The sequence below is a fragment of the Humulus lupulus genome, chromosome 3, assembly GCF_963169125.1.
Source record: "Humulus lupulus chromosome 3, drHumLupu1.1, whole genome shotgun sequence".
NCBI classification, from domain to species: domain Eukaryota; kingdom Viridiplantae; phylum Streptophyta; class Magnoliopsida; order Rosales; family Cannabaceae; genus Humulus; species Humulus lupulus.
This window is the reverse complement of record NC_084795.1, coordinates 214,971,959-214,986,336: the sequence shown is the minus strand read 5'-3', so window position 1 is coordinate 214,986,336 and position 14,378 is coordinate 214,971,959. Positions and strand designations below refer to the sequence as shown.

At 32.2% G+C, this 14,378-nt stretch overlaps 1 protein-coding gene across 1 annotated transcript in view; it reads right to left on the bottom strand.

The window, feature by feature from the left end:
- Positions 1–10,626: 10,626 nt before the first annotated feature.
- The window catches only part of LOC133825383 (uncharacterized protein At1g10890-like), a 42,117-nt gene continuing 38,365 nt past the window's right edge, over positions 10,627–14,378 (bottom strand). Inside the window, exons 3-5 of the mRNA XM_062258336.1 lie at positions 12,236–12,496; positions 10,938–11,012; positions 10,627–10,653 (exon numbers count right to left, since the gene is read on the bottom strand). Coding sequence (XP_062114320.1) covers positions 10,627–10,653; positions 10,938–11,012; positions 12,236–12,496 — 363 coding nt within the window. The remainder of the gene's footprint in view (positions 10,654–10,937; positions 11,013–12,235; positions 12,497–14,378) is intronic.

The following is a 14,378-nucleotide window of genomic DNA, read 5'->3' as shown; positions in this document are numbered from 1 at the left end:
ATACTGGAACGTTCTAGAGCTTCTAGATCTTCATTTTAATTAAACTATTAATCAAAAATACATAAATCTTTAATAAACATGCTTGTGACAAGTGTCACGCTCTTATTAATTCTATCTAAACCTTAGGTTATAATAAGTAATATTTCTAGGACCAGCTATATTAATCAAACCTAATGTTATAATTAATATTTCTAAACTATAGTTTAAACTTATAAAATCCATAACTGTTGCTATGAGTTTCCAACTAAGTCCTGGCTTCAACCAAAATCCACAAAAACTAACATAGTACAAGCTACTACCAGCTACTACTACTACTACTATCTAGCTAAATAAAATTCCAAGACACTACGATTCTCCCCTACTTAAAATAATTTCTTCGTCGAAATTTCCTTCCCAAACATTTCCGGATACTATGCTAAGATGTCTTCCTCCAACTCCCACGTTGCCTCCCGTTCTGAACTATTACTCCATAGGACCTTGACTATCGGAATACTCTTAGACCGTAATGCCTTAATCCGTCTATCTAGGATGCTAACCGGTCGTTCCTCGTAACTCAAGTCCTTCTGGAGTGCTATTGTATCGTACTTGAGGACGTGAGATGGCTCTGACACATACTTTCATAGCATTGAGATGTGGAACACGTCACTACAAGAAAAATTACTTTCAATAAGACCGAAAAAGTATTATCAAATATAGACCATAACACTTTTTGATGTGTTAAGGAAAGTGTTGTTATAGTAGGTCGGAGCACTTTGCATAACACTTTTCCATAGTAATAGACATGTGTTATGGTATAATCTACTATAAAACTTTTTTTGTGTTATTTTAATAGTTAGATAAGCATTTCATTATGCTATTTATAAATAGATTATATAGCACTTTTTGTACTTATAAAGTAGTGTTATGATACACTTTATAATAACACACTTTCTGCATTATAGAAAATAGTTTGCATAACATAATTTTATACTTATAAACCAGTGTTATTGTATAAGATACATGAACACATTTTTTGTATTATTCTAATATTGGGATAAGCTTGAATTATTATTATATAAACCTGTACATTATTATCATTTTTTATTGCTTTAATTCAAACTTGCTTCATTTAATATACTTAAGACACCCTTAACATTGTACAAATATATTTTTGAGTACCAATTATATGGTTCATAACACATAACCAAATAATTGTGTCAAAATATATTCAAGATTATCTTAAAAATAATCCAAAAGTCTTAAGATATTCAACACTACCTAATTAACATAAACAAAATATTCTCACAATAGTCAACAAAATAGTCTTAAATAGTTGCATATTGAAAAGTAAAGGTAGGAATGTATGATCGTAAAGGTAGGAATTTATGATCTTCCAAATGTTAGCACACCAAAGCCTTCCAAATCAGATTTTCTTTTGCACTTCACTTGTTGAATCTGGTAAGTAAAACATAAAAGAAAAACTAATGAGGTCATGAAATATCATATCATTCATCTAAAATAGTCAATAATATCATGACACATAACCAAATTTACAATAATTGAGTTTGAATAATAAACAAGTTATTATATTACACACATTACTACAACTATCTATACTCAAGTGACCTTAGAACTTTAATTAAATGGTGCATAATATAAATACCTCTTGGAATAACCTTTTGAGAAGGCCATGCAACTGTTGAACCAACAACTTCTCGTATAGTAAGCACCAGGCACAACAGCAACATCAACCCATATACGCACAAAATATGGTCCAAGAGGAATTCCGTGCACCTCTAAGTCTGGATCACTAGAATCCCAACGTCCTTCGTCAATAATTGCATCTGACCAATCGCGCAAGTAGCAAGCATTCTTTGCTTCTGTAAAGTTATGGCCATTTTTAACTCCAACACTCTGCAATTTGAAGACAGTATATTAATTTTTGTATTTGTTTCCTTAAAAAGAAATAAAACAATTTGAAGATTTACCTTAGGAGAAGGAATATTGTTGGATAAACACATACATGCGACCCTACTAGCATTATGCCCTACCAAAATACTGAGTAAAGTGAAAGGAAACAAACTAGCACCATTGCCATATTTAAGTCTGTACTTTATGAAATATATAATATAAATTAAATTTTAAGTGAAGATAATAAACAAATATAGCTGTAAATGTAGAGATTATATAGAACCTGTAATAGTAGTATTCCAAGAGTTGTTGAGCCGAATCTCGTTGGAAGCTCACCTTTCTCTGCAAGTAACTATAAAAAATATACATAAGCTCTATGCAATGAGAAGATTAATCTTTGGTTCAATGATGTGTTTCTTATTTGAAGACAGTAAATACTAGCAATAATTTGTTTTCTTTGATAAGTTTTAGAAAGGGTGATTTCTTGTAGCTCTACTCTTGTTTCTTTGTCTTCTTTTTTTGATAACAGCTTGCTTGCTTTCTTTTCATATTGTTGTTTTAATGTTTTCTTTGTACATGTGAATATATATATATTTCTTAGTTGTATAATTTATAAGTTTCTGTTCCTTTATGTGTAAAAAAACTAAGAAATAATAAGAAAAATTAACTAAAAGAATGTAATCCCATGCACATTGAATGCATATATAGAACAGGTAAAATCCTATAAATATACATTAATAGCCTAATATGCCACAATCCAAAGAAAGATAAAGCCTATAAAGTGGACATGCTAGTAACTTCTACTTGCATTATTATGTCAAACATGTCAATACTTGAAAAGAAAAGAAACCTGTTTTTTTATTAGAATACATTTTCTACACTTCTAAAATAAAATTACCTCCAGAACAAAAGCTGATGAAGATAGAGAAAGACCAGCACCAATCACAATAGCCTCATCAACACTTCTTATATTGACCTGTCATGAGAACATTCTAGTCAGAGTTCCATAGAAAATTTGGAAAAAAAAAGGGTAGTTTACATGTTACCTTAGGGAGAATGAAAATCTTCAATTAAGTGAAAAAAAACACTATTCTCTGTCTATTGAAGAAGATGAGAAAAATTAAACAAGATTAATGAATGTTTTATGCATTCTACTCAGGCGACTGAGTAAAATAATCCAATGAACAAATCAGACATTAGAAATTCATGCAATAAACTAAAGAATTAAGAGGACTATAAAAAAGCAATTCAAAATTGAAAGCAATGTTGATCACTTGCGACAAAGATTAAAGTTGCATACAGAATAAAATTCTCACCAAATCAGACCTTGAATCGAAATGGAACTCCAAGATTCTTGTTCCAATAGCATTGTTAGGAGGAAGTTCAAACGCCGTGAAAACATGTGTAGACAAGATGACCTTCAAGAAGGAAACAAGAATGGGGACCATATGGTCAAATGTCCATTCAACATTCATAAAGGACTAGTCCATATCATGTCTGAACTAGAGAAAATGGTCTAATAAGACTAAAAATGTGACCAAACCAAGTTCAATACCATAAATTGCATAGAAATATCAGGATTTTGAAAGATTGGTACTACACTTGACACTTAAAAACAAAGGAATCATTGTTTTCCCCCTTGGAATAGGAACCATCTAATTTTTATTCCCTCTAAAGCACCATTTGAATAGCAAGAATCACAAGCTATTATACTGTTGTTTTCAGGTTTCAACATTATACCTGAGTCAATCCCAAACCAAAGGCAAATTTTGCAAGAGCTTTTAGACGTGCAAATGAAGGATCCAAACCCATTTCAAATAGCTGAAACAAAAAAAATAAAAATAAATTGAGAGTTCAAAGTAAATAAGGTGTGATTTACACAATATATTGCAATAAATAGTTGACATGGTCTCTAGTCAAACTATGCTAAACAAATGATCCTAAGATATAATTCTTTGTTAATTACAAGCATCAACCCTCAACTTTTATACTTCATCCCATTTCTCTTAACTAGTCTCCATATGACCTTTGTAAAATTTGATAAAATTGAACTGAGAAAGTACAAGGAAAATAATCATTTTATAGTGTGGGTTGCATCAAATATATAATGAAGGAAAGAAAATAAAATATGAAAGAGTTGTTTCTAGAAACAATATTCCTTAGCATTATCTTCTAACACCACAATTCATTTAAATAATCTATCTTCATATTTATAATATTAAATTTCGGCATTGTTAAAAATTAAGTTTCAAAATCAAAATGAGACCAACTCTGAAATTGAAGAAGTAATTTCATAGTACACACCTTTTGAATGAGTTAAGGATTTGTGAGAATATTAAGAGCATTGACAAGATGATTCTTAAAGGATAGGAAGAGGAAGAGAAAATTCTAGTAACAATTCTTTTACATGAAACAAAAATTCATAGTAAAATAATCTAGGTTAAAAGGCATATCAAGAAAAGAATTCCCCATTCAGACAGAACTTTGACATCTGTTAGAATTATAATCAACACATACATGCGACCCTTTTTAATTTATTTTCAACATATATATAGGTATGTACTTGTCCACAACCTTATATCCGTTCACACACTAACAGAGAATCTTTGCCATGGGTCCTATCGGTAGTGCACCAATTTTCTTTTTAGTTTATTAAAATTTTGTGATTTATTTTATTTAAGTGTTAAGTGTGATGAATTGTTTTATTTAAATGTTGTTTATTTTATTAGTTGTTGTTTGTTTTATTTGATTGTTTGTTATTTTATTTAATTGTTAGAATTGTTTGTAGAATATTTTTGTGAAATTACTTTTTAAATGATAAATATTTATTTTTATTTAAAAATGTGATTATGTGAGATTTGGTTGAATGCACTAAGGTGCATGGTAGATAGTGATGCACCCTAGTGATTTAGTGTGTGCAAGTGCATGGTAGCATGAAGCACATGTGCAGAATTTTCTACACATTTTATAGTTTCCATAAATTAGATTTAATTGATTAATTTAATTAAAAAAAAATAAGAAGGGGAAATGGAGGTGGACGGCATTGAGTGGGAAAAAGAAAATGGCATTATTCCTTTTAATTTTCTCAATCAAATAAACTAAAATTTTGGAAGATTAAAGCTATTATGGGTAAGGGAATTTTGATATTTTTATTATTTAAAATCCTCTTTATTATAATGGATTTTAGGCTTAATTAGATGAGTAGATTAGGGAAACTTACCATTTATTTTGGTGAGGCTTTATGAGGGAATTAAGATTAAAAGGAAGGAAAAGAAGGAAGAGAAGCCATTTTCAAGCTTTGTGCCCTGACCTAGAGAGAAGATAGAGAGAGAGAGAGTGGCGAGCTAGAGAGAGAGGGGGGAAAGAGCAGCCATTTTCTAGAGAGAAGGAAGAAGAAAAAAAAAGAAAGAGAATGAGAAGAAAAAGAGGGTTTCGAAAACCCCAGGTATGTTCTATCTATTGGTGTTTTGAATATTTGAATTAGAGTCTTCTCCTCTTCTCTAATCTAAGAATATTTTGTGGTTTCTTTCTTTGGTTGTATGGTGTTCGAATATCCTCTACAGGTGACAAGGTTTTTCTTGCTAGAGTATTCTTGATTCAACAATCAAGAGAGGTAATGGTTTTTCTTAACCTATATTAGTTTGATGAGTCTATCCTTGATGTTTATTTTGGTGGTGTTTAATGGTTTGGTTATTATAGGTTGGTGATGAGGTGGTTATGTTTGGTTTTATTTCTCATGAAAAGAATATGATTTGTTAAAAAGGCTCATGGGAATGTTTGAGAGAATATGTGTTTGATGAGATTTATATGAATGTTGTATTTTATGTTTATGTTGCTATGATTATTTTAGACTATTGATTTATGTAAAAATATGCAAGAATGATGATAGATGCATGCTAGGTTTCATGTGAAGATAGATGATAATTTTGTGATATTTTGTGGTGGATCTTGAGTGTTTCGGCCTAGGGGTAAAAGGTTCAATCATGATTGTTTTCCTTGTATGTTTTAAAATAATGGTGATTTTAGAAATATGATAGGATGTATATGGTATTATGTATCAATGAATTATGGTATGCATGAAAAATGATAGAAACATGTTAGGTTTAATATAAAGGCATATATGAATATTGGTGTTTATGTTATTAATGCATGTTGTTATTATTGTTTTGTTGGATTGCATGTATGAATTCATTGGAAATAGAATAAGATTTTATAAGGTTGTATATGAATATGTGTTAGTGATGTTCTTTGAATTATTTGTATAATAAGAGCATGTTAGGATTTGTCATTTATTGTGTTTATTAGACATGTATGATCTTGTATGAAATTTTTGAAAGGCATGAGACAAAAGTTGAATTTCATGATTAATTATGCTTGCTGATTTTTGTGAATAATTGGGTGATAAGTTTGGTGAAATAGTGATTTGCATACATAAGTAATGTCCTTAATGCTATGTTGATCTTATGAAATTAAAAGGGTATTTTAAGTCACAATAAAATGATATTTTTACTCAAATAAATACCTACAGAATTTTTATATATTTTTAGAAAAAATATGAGGTTTTAAATTCAATATAGTGATTTTCATGATAAATATGATTGCTGGAATTTTTGTAAAAAAAAAAATGTGAAGTGTGTTTTAATAAGATGAATTTAATTAGTATTTGAAATAAATTAATACCCTAAACTATGGTAATATTAAAAATGGTAATTTTAATATGGTATGAGTGTATATTTTAAAAGTTATGATTTTTCTTTATTTTGATTAAGGAAAATATTGAATTTAATTTATTTGTGATTTTTTTAAAGAAATTAAATGGTGGCTGAAAGTTTAGTTTAAAATGATTATTTAATTGTTACTTATGAATTTATGTTACATAAAACTAAGTCTTAAAATAATTCAAATAAAATATATTTTTCCACACTTAAAATATATTTTTTCTCACGTCATTTATGTAACCCAATTAATCAATATTAAATTGATTTTTTTCTAAGGAAACATGGTAATCATAGGTATTTTAAATAAATTCTAAGCCTTTGTTATTTGAAAATAATAAATGGATTTATCACATCTTTTTTTTAAGCTAAATAAAATTATTTTATAAAATAAAAATAATGTCTTGAGAGATTTAATCAACCTAATAATTTTAAGAAAATAAATAACGGTAAACAAAACATGTTACAAGTCTATTAATTTTAAAACGATAGAAGTAAGACGCGAAGAATTATCATTTTTAAATGCCACAATTACGCAACGTTCCCACGTATGCATGTTACATGCAAATTCACTTTTACGTCCAAAATTATGTCTATTATTCAACCATGTAGTTTTTATAGAAGGATCATGCATGCAAAGTATGTAAAATGAGCATTATTCTTTTTATGACCTCATGTGTAATTAAGTATGTTTGTATGTTGTGTGTAACTCTTATTATGTGTGCATGACCCATGAACACATGAGTTGTATGCAAGGGCAAAATAGTAATTATATGAAGCTAAGAAATGTCGTTTTGATTATGGTATAGGCTCGTTGAGAAGTTGTGATTTTACATAGCTTGGACCTGAGGTAAGGAAGTTAGATATAATTTATGAATGTTATATTATGAATAGTAAGACTGTTGTGTGAATGAAATGTTATGAATTATGAATGACATAATGTGATGATATGTTGTCTTGTATGAATGTTGTATGATATGAATGGATGTTAGCGTGATGAACACGACACATCAAAACGGGTTGCAAAGGATAAAGAAGACGTAACCCGAGTTACTAAGGATATTAAGACGTAACTCCATGGGCGAACGCGCCGAGGTTATTCAAGGACCAGAGACTCTTGTTTACCTCAAAGGGTGGCATGGACAAGTTAGCGGGCCATGTTCACAAGGAATTGTGTATGAAAGTGTTATGATGTTTGGTTATGGTTATGATTATGTTATGATGTTTGGTGATGTTTATGATTCTGTTATGATGTTATGATATTTATGATATGATGGTGGTAATATGTTTACGTTTATGATATTGATGTCAATCTTACGATGATGCTATGATGTATAAAGATGAACGATAGTGTTTGAAAATTGTTGTATCTTACTTGCTTGTTGTTTGTAATTCCTTACTGGGCTTTTAGCTCATCCCCTTACTTTCCCTTCCAGGTAGAAAATAGGTTTCTCCATGGCACGCGTGGTGATGTGGGAAGTTCTATCGTCCTAGTGTGTATGGCCTGGGGCATCCTATCAACGAAAAACGATCACTTAAAGATGCCATTTTAATAATGTTATGTTTTATGAGACTTTTTAAACTTATCAGTGGGACTTAAATTATTGGTTGTTGTTTTTTGAAACTTTGCATAAAAACTCATATTTTCTTTTAAAACTTTTGGGCCCAACTTGCATGTTTTAAGCAAGAACCCACTGAAACCTTTATAATAAGTGGCTTTCCTTTAAAAACGAACGAAATGTGAATGTTTCATTAATTACTAGTTTAGGGCGTTTTTACACTATCTAGCTAGCTCCAACCTACTTTATCACCCACACTCACGCACTCTTTCTCTCTCTCTCTTCTCTCTTTCTCTCTACATATATACACATCTTTAAATTGTCCAAGTGTCATGTATATAATATAAACTATAAACAAGTATATTATACATATGTGTATTCAGATTTCTTAAATTAAGCAAAATAGTGGGGTTTTTTTTGCTATAAATATAGAGGGTTGAAGTTTGAGAGAGAGATATATATGTATATATATATTAGAGAAATTTAATTAGAAAGAGGAGAGAGTGAGAGATGGAGAAATTTAAACAGAGACCTTAAAGCCAGTAACATACTACTTGATTTGAATATGAATCCCAAGATTCCAGACTTTGGAATGGCAAGGACTTTTGCAGGAACTGAAAGTCACGCTAATACTGCCAAAATAGTTTGGACTTAGTAAGTTAATGTGCACTTAAACCATAAACAGTATATTGTAAAAAAAAACGGTAACAGAGTGAGCAAGTGTTGCACCTTTAATATATTTTGAGCCTCGATTTTGCTTTTTCCAGATTTAACAAGCTCCCAGAAGCAAGTATTATACTGATTGTTTATGTGGCCTGCAAAACCACAAGAACCAAAGCTTAAAGACAAAACAAGCTTTCATTGTCAATAACTTGATCAAGTTATTAACTTCATAGATATAACATAGTTTTTTATTCTAATTTATTTATTAACTTCATAGAAAACTACTAATTCAAACTCATAATACAAATTATACTTCAACATATTATAATCTGATTTTTGTTCTTTCCCCACATAAATAATATTATTTTTTTAGCAATATATTAATCATCAATATTCTAATAATACTTAAAACTAATACATATATATAAACTAAAAAAACTAATACGTATATTAAAATAATTGCTTAAATGAAATTAAACGACATAATAAAACTTAAATGAAAACATATATATTTATATATAAACTTAAAAAAACTAATATATATATAACCTTAATCGTGTGCTCTGTTTAGGATTTCGGCAGAGCAACGGAGCTAGTAATGACGGAGGACTAGAGGCGGAGCAGTGGGTCGATCTGAGAGTGAGAGAGAGAGAATCAGTGAGGGAGAAAGAGAGCTATTTTTTTACAGAATGTAGAATAAAAATATAATTAGTTGCATATATATATATATAAGCATGAAAAGAGAGAGGCAGCTGAGTGAGAACTGAGAAAAACACCACAAAATAGGAGAGAAGGTGAAAGAACAGACATATTTACCTCGATATCAACTATCTCTAATTCCAAGATAGATAAATCTTACCGGGAACAGATGGCCCAAATTTGACTGTATCCAAGGATAATCTGTATGCTTGATGCTACTATCAAAGCACCTTGGACTGCTCTCATGGTGTTGAGAAATCTCTAGAAAAATGTACAAGAAAAGTAAGCTTCCTTACAACACATAGATAGCAATGAAGTCATAACATAAAAGAATGCTTTAGTGATATCAAGGAAAAGGAAATGCCTTATTCAAGAATAGAAGGGTTGCACTTACGATATGAGGGTCCTAAATACTAGCCAATGATGAGAGGGTCCTCAATACTAGCCAATGATGAATCATGAATGATAGATATAATAGGGACCATGAATGCATAAGACCCTCCAATAACAGTAGGCAGTTTGGTTCCAAAGAGAGTTTGAAGAAGTGTGTTAATTCCTTCAACAAACAATTGAGTCTGTACTACTCTGACTTTATCACCCTGATAAAATTTTATTTTTCAAAGATGGTTCATAAAATCATTAACAAAGTTTCAACTTTGATACATAAACAATTCCAAAAATTTGACTTTATCACTTTAGTAAAGAAAAGATGATGAGCAAAATTAGTATGAGGAAACATTAAAGGATCCGCTCACAAGCTATATTAATTTCTTGCTTAAAAAGAAATATTGGTCTTTTATGAAAAATGAGCTCACATCAGTACCACCCATGTAAGGAACAAGGAAAGAAGGGATCATCACTGCAGTTCCAAGGGCCAAAATGTAGTGCTGAAAACCCAGAAATACTGCCTCCCCTATTTTTCCAAATGAAACAAATAACACTTTAAAATAACAAATAGAAGAAAAATAACATAAAGAAACAATAAATGAAGAAATGAACATACCCCAAGATGGATTTGATTCAATAAAATACTCTAAACCTTGAAGCTAGTCCATAGGTGGATGAATTGCCTCTTCTGGTTTAGGCGTTGCCATTGCTTATTACCACTTCAAAACCTTTATTTTTGCCTGTATACCCCAAAGGGTATTCAGTAAATGAATCAAAGAATGGAGTTAGATACATATTAAGAAAGAGATGGTCTCACTATCTCACAGCTTTTCTTAGTACGGTAATGAAATCTAAAAGTATAAACAAAAGAGAGAGAGCGAGAGAGAGTGATTTCCTCAAAGCATGCAACGAATGCAAGAGTATATCAAATAATTACTTTGTAACTACTCAATACAAAGTTAAAAGTGTAGCTGTAGCACAGGAATGATGATCAAAACAACCAACGGCAAACAGAAGGTTGTACCTTAAACCTTGACTTCATATACTCCCCACATATTGCAACCTTCCATCTGGTTAGGTTAACAAATTCACATCCCATCTGCAGGAAGCATCACTAGATCAATACACCAACAACCGGAAGGTGGTTTGAAATTATAAGTGAATGATGGGGAAACTGAAAAAGGCAATCACAATGGAGGTATCGACATTCTACATTCATCTCATTTACTTGTTTGTTATAAAGTCATGCTCCATTTTAATTTAACAGGTTATATATAAGGGTATGCGTGATAAAGAAGTCTTGAAATACACACAAAAAGGAGATAAAGTCATAACTCTCACCCCAAAATATAATCATCAATGAACATAAATACTTTTGACTCAAAATCTTTACCCACAAACCATAAAATTCAAAAAATTGAACGTGCGGATGAGAGAGCAGAAAAACCATAAATTTATTCAAGTTCCTTTTTTTTCCAATGACTTTCTTAAAAGATCAAATAAAATAAGTTACCCCTCCCATGAGACCTTTGACACAAGAATTGAGCATCACAGAGAAAAAATTCAAGAAATTCATTTAATTATAGCAAAAATCAGATGGTTAACCAATCTTCTTCATATGATTAAAACTCAAATTCATTAAATCCAGTTAAATTCATTCTGGTGACCATAATTAACATTCGTTGGTTAATTCAATATTGATCCCAACAATAACAACATAATTCGTTCTTAAATTGCAGAAAAAAAAATATTGAATTTTATTTTTCCGCATAGAAGAAAACCAAGACACCTTGTCCATTGATTTTCTTTTCTTCCCAAACACAATTCAAGTTTTCTTTTTCCCCCTAAACCCATCCATTTTCTCATCATCCAAACAAGAATTAATAAAATTTAAATAAAATAAAAACAAAAACTATGAATGAATAGCTGAATATGCATTGAACGTTCCGGTGATCGAAAATTAACACTGAAAAAAAAGTACTGGGACAATGAATCAAGCGAACCTGAAAGAGAGAGAGGAGATCCTGGATTCTTCAAATCACTACTCAGGCTCCAGTAGGGAGAGTCAAGTGGTATTTATAGGCTTCGATTGGAGAGCATCAATAATCATGGTTAAACATTGCTATTGTTTATTTTAACCATGGCTAGCTGGCTACACCCACACACAGTTAACTGTTTTGGCTCTCTTATCTTCTTTCCATATCAATATCTCAAACCTTTAGGTATATTATATTAATTTGGTTAGTTTTTCATTCTTTTCCAGCAACCAAACAGCCGTTAAAACCAAAATACTTCGAGAAAGTAAGGAAAATAAGAAAATACATGTTGTTTCTGAGACTCTTCGTCCAGTGCCTTCTTTCGTTGTTCCTCATATTCTTCTTCTTCTTCTTCCATCTTCTTCCTTTTCATATCCATGGCCTCGAGCCAGGCCTTCTCCCTCTCCTCGAACTCCTTCCTCTCCCTCTCAGACCTCTCCGCATCTTCCTTCTCCATCAGGTGTACCTGACTCGTTAAATCGACCACGCCATTCTCCGATTCACCATCGCCACTGCCATGTTTGTTGAACTCTACACTAATTAGAATCTAGATGTAAGAGAAAATGAACGTAATAAAGATGAGAGAAGCTATCAGAGGGAGAGTGATTTGGGTGAGATAGAGGAGAACACGAGAGAGAGAAGTAGAAAAAAAATAAAGTTATATGTTTTTAGTTTCCCTCTAAATAAATTCACTGACCCGCCAATTTTACAATATAGTGCATTTTATGTCCTATTTTTTTAACTAGCTTTTATAATACTTTTTTAATAGTCTTATAACCATGTGTTGTGAAAAGTGATTTTTCTTGTAGTGCGTTGTGGATATCTGTTAGGGCTGGTGGTAGGGCTAATCTATATGTAACTGCTCCTACATTGTCCAATATCTCAAAAGGATCTATAAACCGAGACTAAGTTTGCCTCTCTTCCCAAATCGCTTTACACCTTTCATAGGAGATATCTTTAAGAAGACTTGATCTCCGACTTTGAATTCCATATCTCGTCGCTTGGCATCTGCATAACTTTTCTGTCACCTTTGAGCAGCGAGCATACACTTTCTAATCAGCACCACTGCGTCCTAAGCCTCTCTAACAGCTTCGGGTCCAAGAAGATGTCTTTCTCTTACCTCGTCCCAATGTAATGTCGATCAGCACTTCCTTCCATAAAGTAACTCATAGGGTGCCATACCGATCGTTGACTGGTAGCTATTGTTGTAGGAGAACAATATAAGTGGAAAATACTTACTCCACGATCCTCCGAAGTCTAGTACACAAGCGTGCAACATATCTTCTATAATCTGTATGGTACGCTCAGACTGATCGTCGGTCTGAGGATGAAATGTCGTGCTAAGACTTAACTTGGTACCCATAGCTTCCTGCAAGCTTCCCCAAAATCTCGATGTAAACACCGATCCTCTATCTGATACTGTGGTCTTAGGGATTCCATGCAATCGTACTATTTCTTAAACATAGATATCTGCGTACTGGTCTGCTGTGTACGTAGTCTTGAGAGGCAGGAAGTGAGCTGACTTGGTTAGTCTATCTACCACTACCCAAGCTGACTCGTGCTGCTTATTTGTTTGTGGTAATCCTATCACGAAGTCCATGGCTATATCTTCCCACTTCCATTTTGGAATACTAAGCAGTTGAAGTAAGCCTGCAGGTCGTTGATGTTCTACTTTCACTTGCTGGCATGCTAAGCATTTGGACACATATTCTGCTTTGCCTTTCTTCATTCCCGACCACCAACATAGTGCCTTAAGTTCATGAGTCATCTTGGTCGACCCTGGGTGAATTGAGTATGGGGTAGTGTGTGCCTCTTCTAAAATATTCATTTTAATTCCATGGTCATTTGACATGCATACCCGACCCTTATATCTCAAGAATCCTTGTCCTGATATAGAGAAATCTGTGGCTTTGCCTTCTTTCATAGCAACCATATGTGCCACTAATGTGTCATCATGCCCTTGCCTGATCTGTATATCTTCTAATAGATTTGATTAGATGGACAAGTTAGCCAGTTGACCAATGACTGCTTCTATTCCGGCATTGATCAGCTCTTGCTGTAGTGACTTTTCTATTCTGGATAATGGTGCTAGATTTCCTTAACTCTTTCGGCTTAGCTCATATGCAACTACGTTTGGTTTTCCTAGGTGGTAAAGGATTTTATAGTCGTAATCCTTTACTAGTTCTAACCACCTGCGCTGCCTCATGTTGAGCTCTTTTTGTGTGAAGAAATACTTTAAGCTTTTGTGGTTTGTATAAATCTCACACCGTTCTCCATAAAGATAGTGGCGCCAAATTTTCAATGCAAACACCATCGCTGCCAAGTCCATATAGTGCGTTGGATAGCGTTGCTCGTATTCCTTCAGCTGCCTTGAGGCGTAGGCTATCACTTTGTCATTTTGCATCAACACATAACCCAAACCTTGCTTT